The sequence below is a fragment of the Nasonia vitripennis genome (genome assembly GCF_009193385.2).
Source record: "Nasonia vitripennis strain AsymCx chromosome 1 unlocalized genomic scaffold, Nvit_psr_1.1 chr1_random0002, whole genome shotgun sequence".
NCBI lineage: Eukaryota > Metazoa > Arthropoda > Insecta > Hymenoptera > Pteromalidae > Nasonia > Nasonia vitripennis.
Genome location: NW_022279588.1, coordinates 1,923,089 through 1,944,294, shown reverse-complemented (window position 1 = coordinate 1,944,294; position 21,206 = coordinate 1,923,089). Strand labels below are relative to the sequence as shown.

Here is a 21,206-nt window from a genome sequence, read left to right as displayed (position 1 = left end):
TTGAGCAATAACTGTGTAATTTCGTCGATGTCGAAATACAACATTAACATTTAGTAGCAGCCTCTTGCGCATTATATGCCCAAAGGCAAATACGATTTAATACCAGCCACGAAGACTAGCATAATTCAATTTTCACTCCGACAACTAGCACAATTCATGGCAGCAATTAATAGTAATGTTTTGTAGTATAAGAAAAACTTGATGATTAAATAATTTTGGAACATACTTATTCAGTATCTGTACGCTCTAAAGTTTATAAATTTTTCAATACAATTGCGATTTTACACGTGGAGCGTGCAATCAATTGCATTTTTCGCTTCTCGTATCGAAATAAATTTCTTCAATTTTTTAATTCAGAGTCCCTAGACCCGCTAATGTTTGCGTAATATCTGCTTGTCTGCGTCGGTAATTTGAGATGTGCTTATATAGACTTTATTGGGCACGATGATTTCTTTTGAACTTATAACAGCGTATGAAACGAATATGAAATCGGATTGAAAAAACACCTTTGACGAGATAAAAGTTTTAACTCCATGCACATAAATGTATTTTTGTATTATTGTCTATATCTGTATCTTTGTATTATAATGCTAACTTCACCTTTGAAAAATATAAATTAATCATTAAAAAATTATATATGTATATACATATATATTTATTTATTTATTTATTTCTACTCGCTCCGCTCGCCAACACACCAATTTAATTGACTGTAGAACATAAGTAAGATATTTTACAAAATAAGCATGGATAACAAAGTTTTTATGTATTAACATATTAAATAACATTTCCTGCTTTATCTACTAGTTTCTCAAATTATTTTCAAACTTTTTTGAATAAATATGTTTCTGCAGGATGGAGGGTGATATTAGCTAGGTGGAGGTGGATGGTCTAATTTATTCTTCAAAGAATTTTTTTATTTGTGGGACACCAAGGATAACAATAGGCAAGCGAAGTAATAATTGCGATAAATTTTTAAAGTAATATTAATGTACGTATGTACATTTATATGCAAACACGAACCTGAAAAATCTCGATATTCGGAAAATCCTACACCAGGGACGTCTCAACCACGTAGTAGGGAAGTGGTGAATAAAGCTTTGAGAATTCAGTAATCACATAAAAATGAACAAATTTTTTGTTATTTAGAGGGGGTCCATAGTGGGGATGTGAAGAGGAGGGGGATTGCCAAAATAATTATATATATATATATATATATATATATATATATATATATATATATATATATATATATATATATATATATATATATATATATATATATATATATATATATATTATATATATATATATATATATATATATATATATATATATATATATATATATATATATATATATATATATATATATATATATATATATATGTGTGTGTGTGTGTGTGCGTGTGTATGTGTGCGTGTGTGTGGGCATTTCCATTACTTTTCGGAAAAACTGGTCGCGGCCTGTTCTCAGAATTGAACCAAAGTAATGTTCCCTGAATGTACATATAATTAACAAACAAAAAGTAACTTTCCTAAAATTTCAGCCTCCGAAGTGCCCCACAGCACTCCCCAGATTGTTTTGATATTTTGAAAATGACATTAAATAAGGCATTTTAAATGATTTTTCCTGAGCGTTCTTTTTAATCTTTTGAGGCGTTCGTCCTCTCATTTTCTTTGTTTTTAGCAAAGTTTAAAGCTATATTTTTTGATTACAATATAATTCCAAAGTTACATTTGGCATCTAAAAATATAAATATCAAAATTTCGTGTTTTTTGGCAATCTTTGAACAGCTGCCATTCCCTTATTTTGCAAACAAATGAGGTTCAGCGTCCGTCATTCTTTTCATCATAAAAAAAGCTTTCAATTTTGGTTTGGTCGGTTCAATTTTGTGAATTTTTTAAATTGTTATAGTGGTTTGAATACCACCATATTTAAAAAAAAATGCCATTTTGAGGGTGCTGCCATTTTTTTCTATTAATCTTTTTTGGCACCAAATTTTCCGGAAATACTACTTTACTTATATAGTTAAACTATCCTGAAAGTTTCGTTCTTGGGAAAATTTTGTGGTCTGAGATATAAAGATTTTCATATGCTCATTTTAATTATTTTACCATGCAAATTTAATAAAGAGTAAGCTATAGTAAGACTACAATGCTGAACACTTATTATACATGCTTTATATACCGGATTACCAATCATTCTTCCTAATTGAAATACGTATAATATTGCCTTTAGTTGTCGTATATTATTTATTTAATTATACCTTATTGCATCGTTATAAATATGATATAATTATTATGCTGTTTTTATTGTGTTTTCTTTCATTGCGGCATTGAGCTTTCTTCTATTGTGTTTTCTTTCATTACGTTTTTGGGCACCAGATGGCGTGTCTGAACATGCATGCAGTGAACATTGGGCTAGGTTCAAACTTACTTCATTTACTTTGCCTATATAGTTTTTCCAATGGACATGCTACCTCCAGGTAGTATATGACTCGAAGCTTAAATCTTATATATGTATCTGTTCCTTTACCGTGTAACGAGTCTGATTAAACGATTGATAATCAATATAATATGTACAGCGAACATTGATATGTGAATCATTTTTATATTCACTGTGTGCCATTACTATAGTAGGTTATCGTAAAAATTTAAATATGGTAAATAAATATAGGTAAATAATGATAAACTATTTATAAATAAGGGTATAAGTAGTAAGTAAGCCGGTATGGGGAGACATAACAAATGACGTCATCACTGGCGCATCCTTATCTTATTAATGCAAACAAGTAATAAAAGATAAGATATCATGTTTGTTTATACAAAAAAGTAATTAAAATTATCTTTATTACATGTAAAATAGATAATTTTAATTAATTATTTATGTAAACAAACAATACGTTGACACAATTATTTGCTTACATTGATAAGATAAGGATACGTTAGTAATGATGTCATTTGATGTCTCGATAGCTATGCGCGGAAAAAATGGATCAGTGTGACAAAACAACAGTTCAGAGTAATCTCAAATGTAATTAACACGTGGATTCTCGGAGCCGTATACTTGATACTGCTTGTGTGAGAATCGCTATGGTCATCGCTTGCACAGGAAGTCGAATGCTATTAAATGTGATAGAGCATTGATTAATACCTATATTTTTTGCGCTTTATACTGTTGCGCGAGTCCACACATCCCCCCAATAACAAGACGTTTTTTATACTATATAAACCCTACGTTGACCTCAGGAGCTCAGTAGTCATGAGAGTAGTTGCATTAAATCAAGAGCTCGCAAGCATGTATAAAGTAGCCGAGGAGTCTTTACGCACTGTAGTGCTTCGCATCGCGGGCAATCTTCAAGCAAATAGTGTTGTTAGACGCAGGTGTACAATAAGCTGGTGTCTACGCGTGAAACGCATGGTTGCGTGCCAATTATGCCGCGAGTTTTCACATCTTTTACCATGCTGTGGGCCACGGAAAATTGCACAGCTTCATAGACTCATTTTAAAAAAATGCAACTTAGCTGTGCGATGCGCAGCAGAATTTTGTATGCAACAGAATTTTGCGCATTTACCTGTGTTGACGCGGTTAATGACAGCATTCGAGGAGAATAATGGTGAGTACATTTTTATTGATTGCAATTTTTCTGCACTATATCGCGTTGTCATTAATAAAAATCAAACAGCGCTTGTACTTGGCAACGAGGTAAACGGTGCTACAAGCTTTGTTTCATTCACTCGCGCGCGCGCGCATACACACATTCGTAACGCAGTGTCGTCTGCTCTTGCCGTAGAACGCGTCGACTGCTACGTATGACGCCTAGTGTTTTCAAGTCGTCTGCTTCAGCGCTAGGGATATTAGCTTCTTACATCTGTCATATTAAATAGCATGCGATGCGTATCTCTCTATCGTTACAATAATATAACGTATAAATATAAAATCAAAGAATATACATCCGCTATATTCTATGACAGTGAGAATACTTTTTTAAACAACTGTTTTTCTCGCTATACTTCTTGCTTTTTTATTAAAAAATGTGTAATCAAATATCGGTTAATATTTTGTTTTAATTCATTCGACATCAAAGAGATTTTAATATTCATGTGTTGTATGCATCACTACCTTCGAATACATATAACGTTTATTATAAAAAGTAAGTTCTGTATTTTTAATATAAAATTGTTTTGACGCTTGATGGAACGAGCAGCTGATGAAAGCGAGAATATTATTGAGTATGCGCAGCATCCATATGTCAAAAGACGCCAACAAATCCTCGACTTTTTGTCCCGGCCAGTAGAACCCGAAGAAATGCGGTACACAAGAAGAAGCGCTGGAGGATTGGTCACCGAGCATTTTTTTAACCAGGGAAATCCAAGAGATCATCAAATTAATGAACGTGAGTATTATGCTGTATTTAAATATACATTTTTCTTGAAATAAATTTTTATTTTTAAATATTATTTAAGTTATTCGACGTGGTCTCGAAGGATTTGCTAAGTATCCCAGGGCTTTGAAACAAGATATCATGCGTATCATGTATGTTCGAAGAGCACAAGAAATACGTTGGTTTTTCAATGCTTGTAAAGATAAAAATTCCATACTGTTAGACACTGAAAATTTACCTCAAGTGTTTAATCGCCTGGGACAGTTTTTCAGGACCACCAGAAGAATAATTTAAAAATAAGAAAGTGTAAAATAGGGTATTTAAATATTTTGTATTCAATACATTTTTTCAGAACATAATCACTCTGACGATTCATCTTGTTCTTCTTCTACAACCATTTTTCCCTTATCTACGTCATCTTCGAACACCAATACTTCTTTAGAATTGCAGGATTACGAGGCAGATGAAAGTGATTTTTCTATTCAAGTTGGTAGAGGACAAAGAAGAAGAATTTAAAATTCAAGCAGCAATAATGATGATTTGTTTGACTACGAACAAGAGGATAATCAGCCCAGTGAGGAGAATGAGGAGGCGGAGGCGGAGATCAGCGAGGAGGAGGATGAGGAGATAAGCGAAACAGACGATAATATGAATTATCAAGGAGTCGATGAGGAAGGAGATGAGGATATACAGCCTCCTGGTAATCGTTTTGATATTTTCCAACAAAATTCGCATTATATATCTAAGTATAAAATAGAAGGTATATAGGTGCTAAAAATAAGATCTGCACCGGAGGATGGATCTATAACTCCGATAGTTTGGTTGGAATTAGTTATTCGCGATATTTATTCTTATATAATTTCATTATGTAATGAAAACGACACGGTGTCTCCAGTAGAAGTTTAAATTTTGCCCGAGGCCCGGGTGGGTTATCTTTACGATTAGTAAATAATTTTTTTTACAATGATTTATGGAATTTAATAAGCGGATTAGCTCAGAGTAATGAGGATTTTCAAATAAATGAGAGCTTTATTCTAACATTAACACTTGTTAATATACCTAATGGTGGCCAAGGTGGAAGTAAAAAGAGGATAGATGTTGATAGCTTAGCTCAGAGATCGGTTGTATCTATAAGAAATAACGATAATTTATGCTTGCCAAGAGTTTTAATTGTCGGGGAGACTTTTATGATGTATACAAAATTCTTTTCAAACGAAGCCATTGATACTTGGAATATTGTCAGAGATAGCAGACGTGGTATGCAAAAAGAGTGCGCAAATCTCCTTACTATTAATGCAAACGTCGTAATTCCTGCAAACTGGTGCGGTATACGAGAAATAAAGACGTATCAGCGGTATTATGTTGCAAAAAATATCGCTATTGTAATATACGATAGTTTATCTTTTGGAAGTGGAGAACCGCCCTTTTACGATGGAAGACCTCTGTTAAATTCAAATTCTTTTGACGTTATAAATCTTTTGTACGATGCGCGAAGGCGAAATTTCGATACAATATTAAATTTAACCGGTGCTGCACGCAATCGTTTTTTCTGCGAACATTGTAATAAAAGCTATAGATACGTAGATGAGCATAGATGCACAGCCAAATGTGACAGATGTTTTTGTGCACCAACGTGTAATTCTAATATAGATATTATAAAGTGTGTAGAATGTAACAGAGAATTTTACGGACAAATATGTTTCGACCGTCACAAAATAGACGGGTCATACAAAAAAAAAATAATAAAAAAATATGTGATGTAGTAAAAGTTTGTAATATGTGTTGCCAACGAATTAATATCTACAAGTCAAAGCCCGACTGTCGAATAAATTGGTGCAACTTATGTCGCGAAAAACATGATGTAAATCAGCTCTGTTATATTCAACCCATTGGACGTAATGTTAACGCACAGATTAATTGTAAATCCCCAAAGAAAAACTTATTTATTTTTTATGTCTTTGAGACGCGCCAAGATTCTGCTTATCGTGAACATGCACAAATAAAAATACACATTCAAAATTTATGTGTTGTACAACAGGTTTGCGATGATTGCATGGATAATGAAAATATAAATATACTATGCCATACGTGTGGTGTAAGAGAGCATATATTTCGCGATGATCCAGTTAGACAATTAATAGGTTTGACAGTACGTGAGAAAACTACCTTCGGTCAAATAATTTGTATTGCTCATAACTCTCGTGGGTTTGATGCGCAATTTATTTTGAGAGAAATCGTTGAAAATACCTCAATAATACCGAACGTAATATTGAATGGACAAAGTATAATTATGCTTCAATGCGGGCGAACAAAATTTATTGATAGCTTAAACTATTTTCACATGAAATTAAGTGCTTTACCACAAACCTTTTCTCTACCACCAACTAGCAAAAAAGGTTATTTTCCTCATCTATTCAATACTTTAGAAAATCAAAATTATGTTGGGGCTTTACCCGAAGCATCGTTCTACGCACCTAATGCCATGTCGACGTCTGAGAGGGAAAAGTTTATTGTATGGTATGAGGAGAACCGAAATACTTATGGGTTTGATTTTCAACGTGAAATACTCGATTATTGCCGTATGGATGTAGAAATTTTAAGACTTGCATGCATGGCTTTTCGGAAAATTGTCATTAAGTGCGGGAATACTTGTCCGTTTACAGAGGCAACGACCATAGCTTCTGTATGCTCCATTGTATATAGAAAAAATTTCTTACGCGAAAAAACTATCGGTATCATTCCAGCAGGTAGATATCGACGCGCTGATAATCATTCGGAAAAGTCAATACAGTGGCTGTTACAGTGTGAACGTGAGATTGGTCGGGAAATCATACACGCGGGTAGAGCACATGAATTTATGATTCCAGAAAGGTTTCGTGTAGATGGCTATTTACCTCAGGAAAATGATAATGCTAAAGGTATTGTCTTTGAATATCAAGGATGTTACGCACACGGTTGCCCTATTTGCTTTAATAAACGACGAGGTAAAATAATGTCATACGGTAGAACTATGGATGAGTTGTACGAGAATACTTTTCGGAAAATTCAAAAAATAAAAGCCCTGGGTTACGAAGTTCGAGAGATATGGGAATGTAGTTTTGATCGGATAAAAGCAGTGAATCGCGAAATCTACGAATATGTATCACAGCATCCTCTTATGAGTCGTATAACGTTGAATCCACGCGATGCTTTTTTTGGAGGTAGAACGGAGAATATAGTTACTGAGTACGCGATCGGAAATAACGAAAAAATTCAATATACAGATATATGCTCTCTTTATCCGTACGTGTGTAAAAGAGGTCGATTTCCCGTAGGACATCCGCGAATTTTAATTGTTGAAGACTGAAATGAATTAACGCAGGGGAATAACAATAATCTCAACAATATTGAAGGATTAGTTAAATGTAGTATCTTAACACCACGCAACCTGCACGTTCCACTCTTACCAATTAAAATGCACGGACGTCTTCTTTTTGCTCTTTGCCGCTCATGCTGTGAAGAAATGCAGCAGTGTGACAGCAATCACGAAGACCCAAAAATGCGTGAATTCACGGGCACCTGGGTTGCTCATGAGTTGCTTAAAGCTGTTAAACTCGGTTACAGTATTACGAAAATTTATATTATTTGGCAATATGAGATGACACAGTATGATTGATGGTAGCGGAGGTCTTTTTGCCGAATACGTAAATACTTTCTTAAAAATCAAGCAAGAGGCTAGCTGATGGCCCTCATGGTGTACTGACGAAGCAACTAAATAACAATACATTGAACAGTATAGACTCGATAAGGGTATAACTTTGGATAAAAATAATATCGAAAAAATTCAGGGTTACGAGCTGTTGCTAAGTTCTGCTTAAATTCGTTTTGGGGTAAGTTTGGACGACGGAGTAATTTGAAATAAACTGAAGTTGTAAAACCACGTGAATTTCTTTTAAAACTTCTTACTTGTCCGGAAAGAGATGTTAATGATATACTAGCAATTAATGATGAGATACTGTACGTGAATTGGCAATACAAGGATGAGGTTGTTACTCCTGCCCCGCATACGAGTGTCGTGATTGCAGCTTAAACCACTGCTCAAGCACGTTTAGAACTATATAATTACTTGAGAAGGTTAGGTGATCGTGTTCTTTATTATGACACAGATTCTTGTATATTTGTTTCGCATGACGATGCTCCGGATGAGTATAAACCTTTTATTGGCTCTAAACTAGGTGATATGACAGATGAACTTTGTGGTTATGGTAAGAATACGTATATAAGTAATTTTGTTTTGGGAGGACCAAATTTTTACACATACACAGCTGTAACACCCAATAAAGATGATACAATTGAATGTTGTAAAGTAAAAGGTATCTCATTAAACTTCTCAAACGGTGTAAAAATTAATTTTGATAGCATTAAGAATTTGATTAACGATGCCTTTGCAAAGAAAGATCACGAATCTGACAGCTATCAGAAGAACTAAAATGCATGAAATTGTAACGCGTGAAGAATCGAAAACATGTTGTGTTGTATTGAAAAAACGACGATACCTTACGTGACGTAAGTCTCTACCTTTTGGATATAAAAATAATTAACTTTTTGGATGTATTTATTGTAAATAAAAAATAAACACAAATTTTTATATAATTTCCTTATTTTCCATTTAAAAGATCCCTAACGCATTTTTATATCCTCAGTATAGCTTCTGTCATCGAAGAGAACGCTTCTTATGGAAATTTAGCTCATTTTAACGCATAATTCATCTTACTAGCGGTGTTATTTAGCTTGTTGGACACGATTATCAGCTTAAACAGCGGTAATAACAGCTTGTGATTCAGCACACGTAAAATTAGCTTATTTTTTACGTATGCCGCGCCGCGCCGCCGCCGACTGTCCGCTTATATGTAGCAGTTATTTTTGCTAGTACATATCTAAAATGGATACGCGTTTTAAGCTGGACATCGTGATATTTCATTGAACGCTAATTATCTCGTTATTTTAAAAAATCCACGAGATCGTTCGCAAATTCAGTATCTTGCACGTCAAGTATATCCTGAAAATCCAAAATTTTTGCAAGAAGCATATCTTGACAGCACATCAGCTGCTCATGGATATCTTCTGCTAGATTTAAAACAGTCCACTAGCGAAGAATTTCGTTTCAGAACCTGTATTTTTCCCGATGATAGGTTGCGCTACGTATATGTACCGAAAAACAAGTTTCGATAAAAGTAGATCATAGTATAGCTGAAACATCAGTCTGAGGAGAACGATGGCGGGGAAAGCATCAAAGCAGAAAAACAAGGAGAAAGTTAGAAGAAGAATAGGTAGAAGACAGCGTGGTGGTGGTACTAATGCTGTTGCTGCAGATGCTGACAATACAGAGTGCGGCTGTCTACCTAAACATTTTACAAAAAAGTGTGTAGCAATACTGAATGCTCTTTGTCACGCTGGCGGACAGCAACGTTTAGCCTGAATTCGCTCAGCAGACAAAAAATTCATCAAAAGTATATGTGAGTGTGCGTTAAATGTGTTCTCACAAATCAAAGTTAAAGAAACATAAAAACATTTTGCGTAAATTATTGAATAAGAGCAGTGGTAATAATAATAATAACGATAAAGAGTTGAAGAAAAAGAGACGGGTGATTATTCAAGACGGTGGTGCTTTTTTACCTATGTTACTTGCACCTATAATTGGCGCACTAGCATCAAAGTTATTCGGTAGTTCTAAAAGTTAAGTATGGAGCATGCACGTAAAATGATTATCTTACCGGAGGAAGCATATGACCGTGTAATGAAAAATCAACAACAACAACAACATCAGCCAGATGAATCAAGTAATGGTTTGGAACAGCCGAGTGTGCAGACAAAAGGCGATAACTTATCACGTCTCGATGCTGAGATGCACGATATACTTTTTTCAAAAAGTATTACAGATGAAAGAGAAAAATGTCAAAAGTATTTACAAATTTTAAGAAGGTATCTTTATTTTAAAACTTTAGAACGTTAAGAACTTTTATACGATGGTAATACTGCTGCTGCTGGTGTAGAGATTGAAAATGAGGACACATTAAATCCTTTGTCTGATGAGGTAATTTTGACAAGTATACCTAAGGGTTATGTGAGAAAAGCTCGTTTATTGCTTAAACATTGGAAATCAATTGTACCCATCGTATCTAATGGGATAATTCGGGTACAGTCAGCATCGACGGTAAAGTTATACCTCAGTCAAATACAGGGTGAGTCATTTTAATCTTTAATCTCAATTATCTCGTTGGCAAAGCATGCCAGCGAAAAAAGTTTCGGGTAAAAGTTTTAGGATTTTTCCCTGGCTATCTGATGATGACCTTGACAATTTCATTGAGCGTGACCTTCAAGGCCATTTGAAGGTCAAGTCGATTTTTTCAAATAGAAACCCCTACTTTTGGCACCAGAAATGGAAAGAGCGGGAAATTTTACGTTTGAATATGACCTTGCCTTGACCTTGAATTCAATGGTCAAGGTCATTGGTCATGTCGATAACAGTACAACTGGTTAGCTGAACTCGAATGCATTCAAGGAGAAAATGTTACCCACAAAAGTTTTCAGTTTTCTCCTCGGCTGACGAATGGTCATCTTGACCCTGTCGTTAAACAGGATCTTCAAGGGCATTTCAAGGTCAAGTTGATTTTGAAATGGAAACCCCTACTTTTAGCCCCATAAATGAAAAGAGAGTGACATGCATTCAAAAATGAAAAATTTTTCAATATTTCCAGAAATTTTCAATATTTTCTAAAATTTTCGTAATTTTTTCAGTTTTCAAAAATTTTCAAAGTCATTCCATTATTTTGTATTGGTGTCAATTTTCAAAATTCTTGATGTAGTTAAGTCATTCCATTATTTTGTATTAGTGTCAATTTTTGAGAGTGAACTACTCTTAACAGTTATGTAGATAGCAAATTAGTGCAGAAAAGCTTAATCGTGTTTTTTACTTCTTGTAAATCGATAATTATTATTGAAAAAAATCTGTTTCCCTGTTTACTGGTCTGTAACAAATTATTTTGATTTTGATCATGGCTGATTATGGTCCCAACGAAATCGTTGATATGATCATGATTTTGGGAGAAAGTCGAAATAATTATGCAGCAGCTGCCAGACTTTATGCTGAACGCTATCCCAATAGGAGACACCCAAGTAATGTTACTATTCCAACCTTAACTCAGAGAGCTCGAAATGGAGCTTTTGTTCGTCAACGCCGTCATCATGAATACGACGAAAACGATCCTCGTGTTATTACCATTCTAGCGATTATTCATCTTGATCCTCACATTAGTACTCGACAAATAGAAAGAGAAATAGGTATACCTCAATCAACAGCATCCCGAATATTGAGAGCGAGAAGATATCATCCTTATCACATAACATTAACACAACAGTTAACTCCAAATGATATGATTTTGCGAGTACGTTTTTGTCGATGGGCAATACGAATGATTCAACAAGATCAAGATTTTTTCAGGCACGTTCTTTTTTCAGATGAATCAACATTCAGAAACACTGGAGAATTGAATAGACATAATTGCCATTATTGGTCAGATGAAAATCCTCATTGGTTCAGGCCCATAGACAATCAACACCGCTGGAGTGTTATGGTCTGGTGTGGAATCGTCAATGGCTATTTGATTGGTCCTTATTTCTTTGAAGAGAACGTGAATGGGGTAAACTTTTTCAGATTACTTCGAGACATTTTACCTGAATTACTAGAAAATGTAGACCTAGCCACAAGGCTAAGAATGTGGATCCAATTAGATGGAGCACCACCACATTATGCACGCATTGTGATTATTTAAACACCCGCTGCAATGGCAGGTGGATTGGGCGAGGTGGCCCAGTTGCCTGGCCCCCTCGTTCACCTGATTTAACCCCTCCCGATTTTTACTTATGGGGATATCTTAAGAATGTTGTTTATGCTCAACGGCCAACAACGCGAGATAATATGATCGAACGCATTCGTACAGCTTGTGCAGCAATCCCTCGAGATGTTCTACTTAGAACCATAAGACAATTCAGAGCTCGACTTGATCTTTGCATCCAAAAAAACGGCGGTAATTTCGAACAATTAATCAATGGTTAACTCCAGTTAACATTCCATAAAAATACCAAAAAAAATAACAAAAAGGGAAAAAACAAAAAAAATACAAAAAAAAAAATAAAACAAAAAACAAAAAATGGGATGCTAAATCCTTTTGACAACCTCCTCGATGGTGCATCCTGGGTTCGGCTGATGTCAAAGGTAATTTCCGCACAAAAGATGATTTGTTTCCAAAATCACATGTTCGAACGTAAAATTTCCCGCTGTTTCCATTTCTGGTGCCAAAAGTAGGGGTTTATATTTGAAAAAATCGACTTGACATCAGTCGAGCAAAAGGTACTTTCGACAAAGGACACGAGAAGAACTACAGCGAAGAGATCTTTAGAGTATATAGAGTTTCACGTCGACAGAATCTTTATACCTACGAACTCGTTAATCTAGATGGAGAAATAATTGATGGATTTTTTTATCCAGAAGAACTCGTACGAACGTAGAACTCGTCTTGGGCGTTGTCGTCCAGATCGGACGGGTGGGTGCCTATCACTACTACACAGCGCGTCCTTAGGTTGCGGATAGAGGAACAGCCCCTGAGAAAGAGGTTAGCTGCGAATAAATTGAATAAGCAGCCGCGGACAGCCGATAGGAACAGGCGTGGGTGTGATGAGCCCACACTGTGGAACGCATTCATCTAGAAACACTACGCAAGCACCACAACAACAAAAACACTTCACATTATATCTTATCTCTCAATCTATCTCTTTCATCACACATTACAAAAATGGGCAAAAATCCTGCTGCCGAGGAGGATGCGGGAGCGATGACAACTGCCCCGAAAGGGGATGTGTAGAATGATTCGTCGACTGGTCTTACGCGGTAACGATGCCAGCGAAGGCGCGCTGCCTTGCAGGGGGGCGTTAGGATGCGAGAATGAAACCGTAGTGTGTCTGACGACGAGTTGACACTGTCCCCGTCAAAGTCGGAAAGCTCTCATACTTAGTTCTAGAGAGGTATGGGGGTTATCACCTCTAGAACGGTGGACTCACCTGCGATCGGAACAGGATCCGAAGCGCGCGGGTTTAACATAACATCATGGCTCAACAAAATCAAATCCGAACCAAAAGGGACTTAAGAGTCGGAACTTGGAATGTTCACAGTCTATACAGAGCAGGTGCGTTTAAAGAACTCGTAAAGGAAGCTGATAGGTACAATCTAGATTTGGTAGCAATACAGGAATCGCGGTGGCCAGATGGCGGAGTACTAGCATCGGGTAACTTCACGTACCTGTATGGGGCCGGGAGTGGGGGATCTCTATGCACCGGATTTCTCGTAAGCAAAAGCATCATACATTCGGTTAAAAGTTTCAAATCCGTCAATGATAGGCTCTCGTACATCATTATAGAAGGTGAATGGTATAGATATGTATTTATTAATGTACACTGTCCTACGGAGGACAAAGAAGAAGAAGCTAAGGATCTCTATTACGAAACTTTAGAGCAGGTAATCGACCAGTTCGCGTCTTACGACACAAGAATAGTATTAGGCGATTTCAATGCTAAAATAGGTAGGGAGGAAATGTTTAGGCCTACTATAGGTAAGGAAAGCCTGCACGAAGCCAGCAATGATAACGGTATTAGGGTTATAAATTTCGCGGCGGCAAAAGATCTTATAATCAAAACTACGTGTTTTAAGCACAAGAACATACACAAGGCAACGTGGACATAGCCGGACGGGGCCACACAGAACCAAATTGATCATTTCCTCATAGAAAAAAGACGTCATACTAATGTTCTTGACGTAAGGGCTTACAGAGGGGCAGATAGCGACTCGGACCACTTCCTAGTAGTAGCCAAATTAAGAGCTAGACTAGTAGCGAATCAAAATAGTAAGCGAGCAAACAAGGTAAAAAGCTTCGATATTGAGAAACTACGAGATAGAACAGAGCGAATTAGGTACCAGATAGAAATTAATAACAGGTTTCAGGCACTTGAAGAAGCAAACACATCGCCGGAGGGGAATGACGAACCGAATAGCTTATGGGGGGACATCGAAAAAACGGTAAAAGAGGCCGCGAACAAAGTACTGGGTAAAAAGAAAAAGCCAAAGAGCAAACCATGGTTTGACGAAGAGTGCGAATTCTGGTTTGAAAGGCGCAAAAAGGCTAAATTAGATAGCTTACAAAATAGAAGCGATAGGACCGTAGAAGAGTATTCTAACGTAAGGAAACACACGAGCGCGATCTACAGAAATAAGAAGCGGGAGTATCAAAAGAATCTTATTAGGAGAATAGAAACTAACAGTAAGGAAAATAACCCCCGCGAAATGTACAGAGAAATTAACGCCATCAGAAAGGGTTTTAGGAGTAGAGCGCAATTGATGAAGTATGAAAACGGGGACCTCGTAACAAATGACAACGAATTACTGTCGCTGTGGAAAAATTATTTCGATAAATTATTAAACGTGCACGAAAATAGCGAAGAATTAGGGGACGAAATTCACACTGCTGAAACCCACGTGGAGGAACCGAGCTACCAAGAAGTAGAGGCCGCGATTAAAAAACTAAAAAACAACAAAGCCGCTGGAAATGACTCTATATCAGCTGAGTTACTCAAATATGGGGGCGTCGAGCTCACTTTCAAAATCTATAAACTGTATGTACCATCTAGAAAAATGAAACAATACCCGAAAATCGGAAGGAATCTATCATTATACCGATTTTTAAAATAATGGGGATAAGACAGACTGCAATAACTATAGGGGTATTTCACTTTTAGCAACGTGATACAAAGTTCTGTCAAACGTAATACAAGCTAGACTCACTCCATTCGCGGAAGATATAGTAGGAGATTATCAGTGCGGATTTCGGCGCAACAGATCGACGAGCGATCAAATGTTTACCATAAGACAGTTGTTAGAGAAAAAGTGGGAATTTTGCGAAACCATACACCAACTATTTATAGATTTTAAAAAAGCGTACGACTCTATTAAGCGAAGCAAAATGTATCAAATTCTAGTACTTATCGGTGTACCGAAAAAACTCGTGAGATTAATTCAAATATGTCTGAACGGAAGCATGGGAAAGGTCCGAGTAGGCAGTAATGTATCAGAACCCTTCATGATACGCGATGGTTTAAAACAAGGGAATGGGCTCTCTACGGTGCTGTTCAACTTAACGTTAGAGTATGCCGTTAGAAAAATGCAGGTTAGCCAGCTGGGCGCAACGCTTAATGGAACAACGCAGATACTAGGCTACGCAGATGATTTGGATATACTGGGGGATTGTAGGGAAACGGTAGTAAGAAACGCGGAAATCCTCATAAAAGCGGTGGAGTATACAGAGGTAGAAGTGAGTGAATCAAAAACAAAGTACATGATTATGGATAAGCTAGGCATCTGCAGAGGGGAGGAAGATCTCAGAGTTGGGAATTTTACTTTTGAAAAGGTTAGCGAATTCAGGTATCTGGGTACGACCATAAATGATAGAAACGAGATTAATGTCGAAATAAATAAAAGACTCCATTCGGGTAATGCTTGCTTCTACGCCGTGAGTAATTTACTTAAGTCGAGGCTGTTGTCTAAAAACGTTAAAATAAGAATATACAGGACAATAATACTGCCGGTGGTTCTGTACGGGTGCGAAACGTGGGCTCTCACTAAGCAGGCGGACAACCGTTTTAGGGTATTTGAAAATAAAGTCTTGCGAAAAATATACGGGCCGAAGAAAGATGAGGAAACCGGGGAATGGAGGAGACTACACAATGATGAGTTACACAATCTGTACGCGTCACCAAATATTACCAGAATAATAAAATCGCGCAGATTAGGATGGGCAGGGCACGTAGCGAGAATGGGAGACGACCGTACGGCAGCGCGTGTCATGAAGGGCAGGCCGATGGTAACGCGACCTCTAGGTAGACCTAGACGTAGATGGGAGAACAACGTAAAAGCGGATCTAGTAGAAATAGGACGGGTGGGTGTCGATCGGAGAGGTGCATCTTGGGTGGGGTTGACACAAGATAGGGCAGCGTGGAAGGCTTGCGTAGATGAGGCGATGAACTTTCGAGTTCCAAATGCCATGTAAAAAAAAAAAATAGTTTTTTGCGGAGCTTGTACGGGTCGTTACAAGTGCCACAGAGTACTCTAAGGTAGCAGCAGTGAATAATCTTTTACACTCACTCTTTAATCAGATAGATGTGTTCTTTAATCAAAAACTAGTATCACCGCCAAATAATGCATATCCATACCGTGCATACATCGAAACACTGCTAAATAATTCAGCGCTTACAATGAATTATCATCTTACATCAGCACTCTGGTATTTAGATACTCCTGGTCATATGGAGACACCACCCAACACCCCAGTCACTGATCCAACAGCAAATAAGGGTTTATCGTCAGTATTTTTCAATTAATGGCCAAACTGTTGATCTAATTGGACATTTACATTGCGATGTTTTTAATCAAAATAAGTTTTTGCTAAATGGTGTTGAAGTACGCTTACGATTAGTGAGACGATTAGGATGCTTTTTGCTTGATGGATGCGTTAGTGGATGCGTTTTATAAAAAACTTTTAAGAAATAAAAAAGTACGCCTGCGTTCAAAAAATGTTAAGAGATTCGGAACTGAGCGTTCTCTTGGTTCAGGATTTTGCAATCAAACACGTACTTCGAGAATATCTGCGAATTATTGAAACAATTGTCAAATATCATTGAGTAAAAATATGAATAAATTACAATCTTAAATATCTAAAATATACTCATTTACAATACCTTACTTGCTTCTACATTCCTGTTATCTGAAATACTGTAAGATAAGAACTTCATCAATATAGCCGTTGACATCCAGAGTCATTTATGTTTTACTTTCACATCCTGTTTCATCATGCTCTCACTGTAAGTAGAAACCGATGAAAGTGCTCGTAGTCTAAATATATTGTTCTTAGAAGTTTGCGAGATGTAACCCTAGCTTTTGACCGTTGAGCTTTTGACCGTTGACGAATATGATACTTTCTTTCCTGCTGCGTCAGCAGGCTTCTTTGTGTTCTTCTGCGAATATACGCGCAGGAATGCATCCCCACTACTCTTGAATAATTTACTGTGAGATAGTGGGGGGATTCATTCGACAGTGGATAAAGAGCGAGCACTGTCAGGAGCCACATCAGTACAGTCTTGTGGTGTTCACAAATCGTTTCTCAAGAGAAGAACCTTTGTGACGTTCACAGTGTACAAGTTTTATTTGCCAAACATTTGGTTCAATCAAGCGACATTGTCCCACCTCGTTTGCAGAATATCCTGCCAAACATGCTGCTGTCTACAACCTACGCAGTTAATAAGTCGAATTCCAAAAGGATTTCTCTTGGATTGGAGTGTCATCAGGGTAGCTTCCGTCCTGTAGTTAAGCTTTCTACAGCTACAGGGAGTTTCAAATCCATAAAATTCGATATGGTCAGCTGGAAAGTTTTTAAGAATTACTTCGATCTTATCAATACCTATTTCCAAGATGCGTACAAATTCCAAAGTGAGTACGGACGACCTACAAAGATATACATGAAAAACCACGATCTGATGTTTACAACTTCATACAACACAAAGTCTATACTGATTGAGGAAAGACCTGTTGGAACACCTCTCTTTCCTAATTTTCTACTAGATGAAGAAGACGAGGACGAAGTTAATAGCGCTTCCGCTGCTTTCGCTGAAAGTGCTACATGTGGTAGTGATGCTACTCTTGTTGGCGGGAGATATCAACCTCCAAGGGCGAAGAAACAAAAAACGTCCCACATTCAACCTGCAATTTACATGCAGAAAGTTACTTTCGATGGATTGAGGATTGTCTTACCATGTGTCGACGAACATCTCGAGAAACTTGAAGCCTGCGTTACTAAGGTAAATGAAATCATGGTTTATATTAAAGAATTTTTAATTGAATGTATTAAAAACGATACAGAAAACTTGATTGAAAATGCCAAATCTACTATGATGAAAACCTACGAGGTATTTCAACAATATTATACTCTATACAGCGATAATATTAAAATTAATGTTGGTGATAAGTTTGTAAACGATATTGATGAATCATTGGTTAATATAATTATTTGTGAAATTGCTGCCTTTAAATTGTTTGATATCTATAGGGATATATATATATATACCACTATCGTCAAATCATAATAATTTATCATGTTATTCTTCGTTATTACGCTTTGTACATATACACTTTTTACTTCAAATAAAACTAAAAAAAATAGACATATTTTCTCTTGTTACATCGTTCAATCCTCACTTTTTCCCCTCCATTCTCCCTACGTATCAGTATAAATACCTTTGCGATTCGGGGAGATACTCATTCTCACATATACCTCCTTGAAGCATCATCATCATTATTGAAAAAATGGATAAATTAAAAAACGTATTCTCTTCGAGCAAGAAGGAGGAGAAAAAGCCTCTCATTGAAAAAGATAAAACGTCAGAATCCAAATTTAAGAAGTATGAATACTCTAATAACAGCTTCTCGTTTCCGAGACAACAAGGCTACAAGAGCTTGGATGAATAATCTTTGAATTTATATATTTTATTATCGAAAACGGTCCTTTTAAGGACCACAATATTTTCATAAACGTAGCGCAAAATAATTATATACACATTCCTCATCCCATACACCATGTAAGATTGATGTTTATATTAAAGGATGGTGACATCATTAAAATTTCATCTTTTAAACAAATAATTAGGATATGTTATCATGTAAACATATCATTATGATGTCTTATACACGTGTCATAAAGATAATCTTTATCTTGTAAATTAGGTGTCACACGTGTCGCAGCCTTATCTTATAAACAAGTAATACAGATTAAGTATCATGTTTGTCTATACAAACAAGTAATAAACATACTGTTTAATATTGTGGTAAAGATATCTTATTAGTTTATGTAAACATGATATCTGACGTACACGGTATAAACATGATACTCTTACCTTAATTACCTATTTATAAACATGATACCTTATCTTATCTTTATTACTTGTTTACATTGATCAGATAAGGATGCGCCAGTGATGACGTTATTTGTTATGTCTCCCCATACCGGCTTACTTACTACTGGTACACTTTAAACCTTAAATTGTAATCAGGAAGCAAAAAGCATAAAACTTTTATGGTAACTTTATAACAGTTCAAAAGACGAATATTAATGCTTAAAAAGATTAATTTAGCTTTGTTTTAATTGTTATGTAGATTATTTAAAATATTTACACTTTATAAAATATGTCATAAAAAATTAATTAAAAATGAAAATGTTTATGTTAATTATTTATATGGTTTGCCACATAATATATATTGCATTACTATTTAATCAGTCTTAAACACAATAAAGTATTGTCATAATAATCCTCGTAATAATCTTATTTCACAGATTCTTTTTATTTTATATTTATTATATTATAAAAAATTTATGTATTATTGGTTGAAAAACATCTTTTAACCTGCTATAAAATAGAATATATATATATATATATATATATATATATATATATATATATATGCATTCTATTCTTTTCTTTCCGTTATGCGAGGCTGAGCAAGTGAAGCAAAACCTCGTTTCTTCAAATCCGTAGAACAGAGTCGCGCGATTTCTGGGATCATTGGCGAAGGCATTCTTAAGTACAAGAACAACTAAGTTACAGCATAGTTACAGTTAATGTATATTAAATTTTTTAGTGAATACAATTTTAGTTCTTCCGGTAAGGTTAAAACGTATAGATATTAATCATCACGTAAACAAATGACAAACAAATAAACGTAAACAATATCCAAACTTTTATTACTTAATTATTGAAGTCTTATACTTTTAACCATGAAATTATTTTATTTTTTTTTTATTTTAATTAAAGCTGTTTTTGTGCATGAAATTGATAATCCAAGATTGTAGGACTAGATCCAATAGAGTGGAGGACAAATTTGTATTCAAAATAAAATTAGTAATAGTCGTTCTAGGTGGAAATTTTAAAAAAGATTCGTTAAAGAAGACTAAGGAATAAGAAAATGTCTACTAACCTTTCGCTACTTACTATATAACATAGGAACTAACACTAAAATGTTTACAGAGCGACTGTAATAAATAGATTTGATTGAACATCAGATGCGAATATAATTGAAAAAGGTTAACAATGTAGAACTTACTGCGTACGAAGATAAGAGCCATTGTGGAAGAAATAAACCTCGATGATAGAGTTTTCTGGATACTTCTTTATGCAATATGCTTTCACCATAATTTTCTTGAGTTAAAGTAAAATGTTTTAATACATTCCAAGACATATCAACTGCATTTAACGTAGATACACCAAAATCTGAAAATCATTTTAAAAAACCAATGTCATGAATTTTCGACAACTTTTACATTATATTGATATACTAAAATTAAAAAATAAGTTTTCTGTAGAAATCCTTTAATTAAAATTAAAATATTTTGCAAAAGTTCAAATTTTTTAAAATTATATTTTATGCACATGAACAAATCATGTAATGGTGCTGACATGGGTTATTAGCAGACCGGAACCGACGGAAATCCACCGAGGAGACCCCTTTTCCTTGACCTTGATCAACCTTGGCACTAACGATTAGGAATACTTTGGAGTGGGGTCAGCTGTTTACCTGTACGGCACACTCCTATTTCGGCTTCTTTTTATTGAAGGTCAGCCCACTCGTACCGAAATATTTTTTCGACACAGCGGACCACCTTCTTCCAATTTTCTCTGCGGGCCAGGTAAT

The 21,206-nt window shown here is 35.7% G+C and overlaps 1 protein-coding gene across 11 annotated transcripts in view; it reads right to left on the bottom strand.

Annotated features, from left to right (window-relative positions):
- Positions 1-21,206, bottom strand: part of LOC100678509 (nuclear pore complex protein Nup160 homolog) — a 311,275-nt gene that overhangs the window by 87,936 nt on the left and 202,133 nt on the right. For 10 of the 11 annotated variants that reach the window (XR_004345105.1, XR_004345104.1, XR_004226940.2 and 7 more), the window contains one exon: positions 20,619-20,785. Coding sequence is in view for 7 of the 11 variants with exons in the window: in XM_031925542.2 (XP_031781402.1) it covers positions 20,619-20,785 (167 nt within the window). In the remaining 4 variants the exon portion in view is untranslated. Of the gene's footprint in view, positions 1-20,492; positions 20,548-20,618; positions 20,786-21,206 lie in introns of all 11 variants that reach the window. The other variant, XM_031925618.2, reaches the window with a different exon arrangement.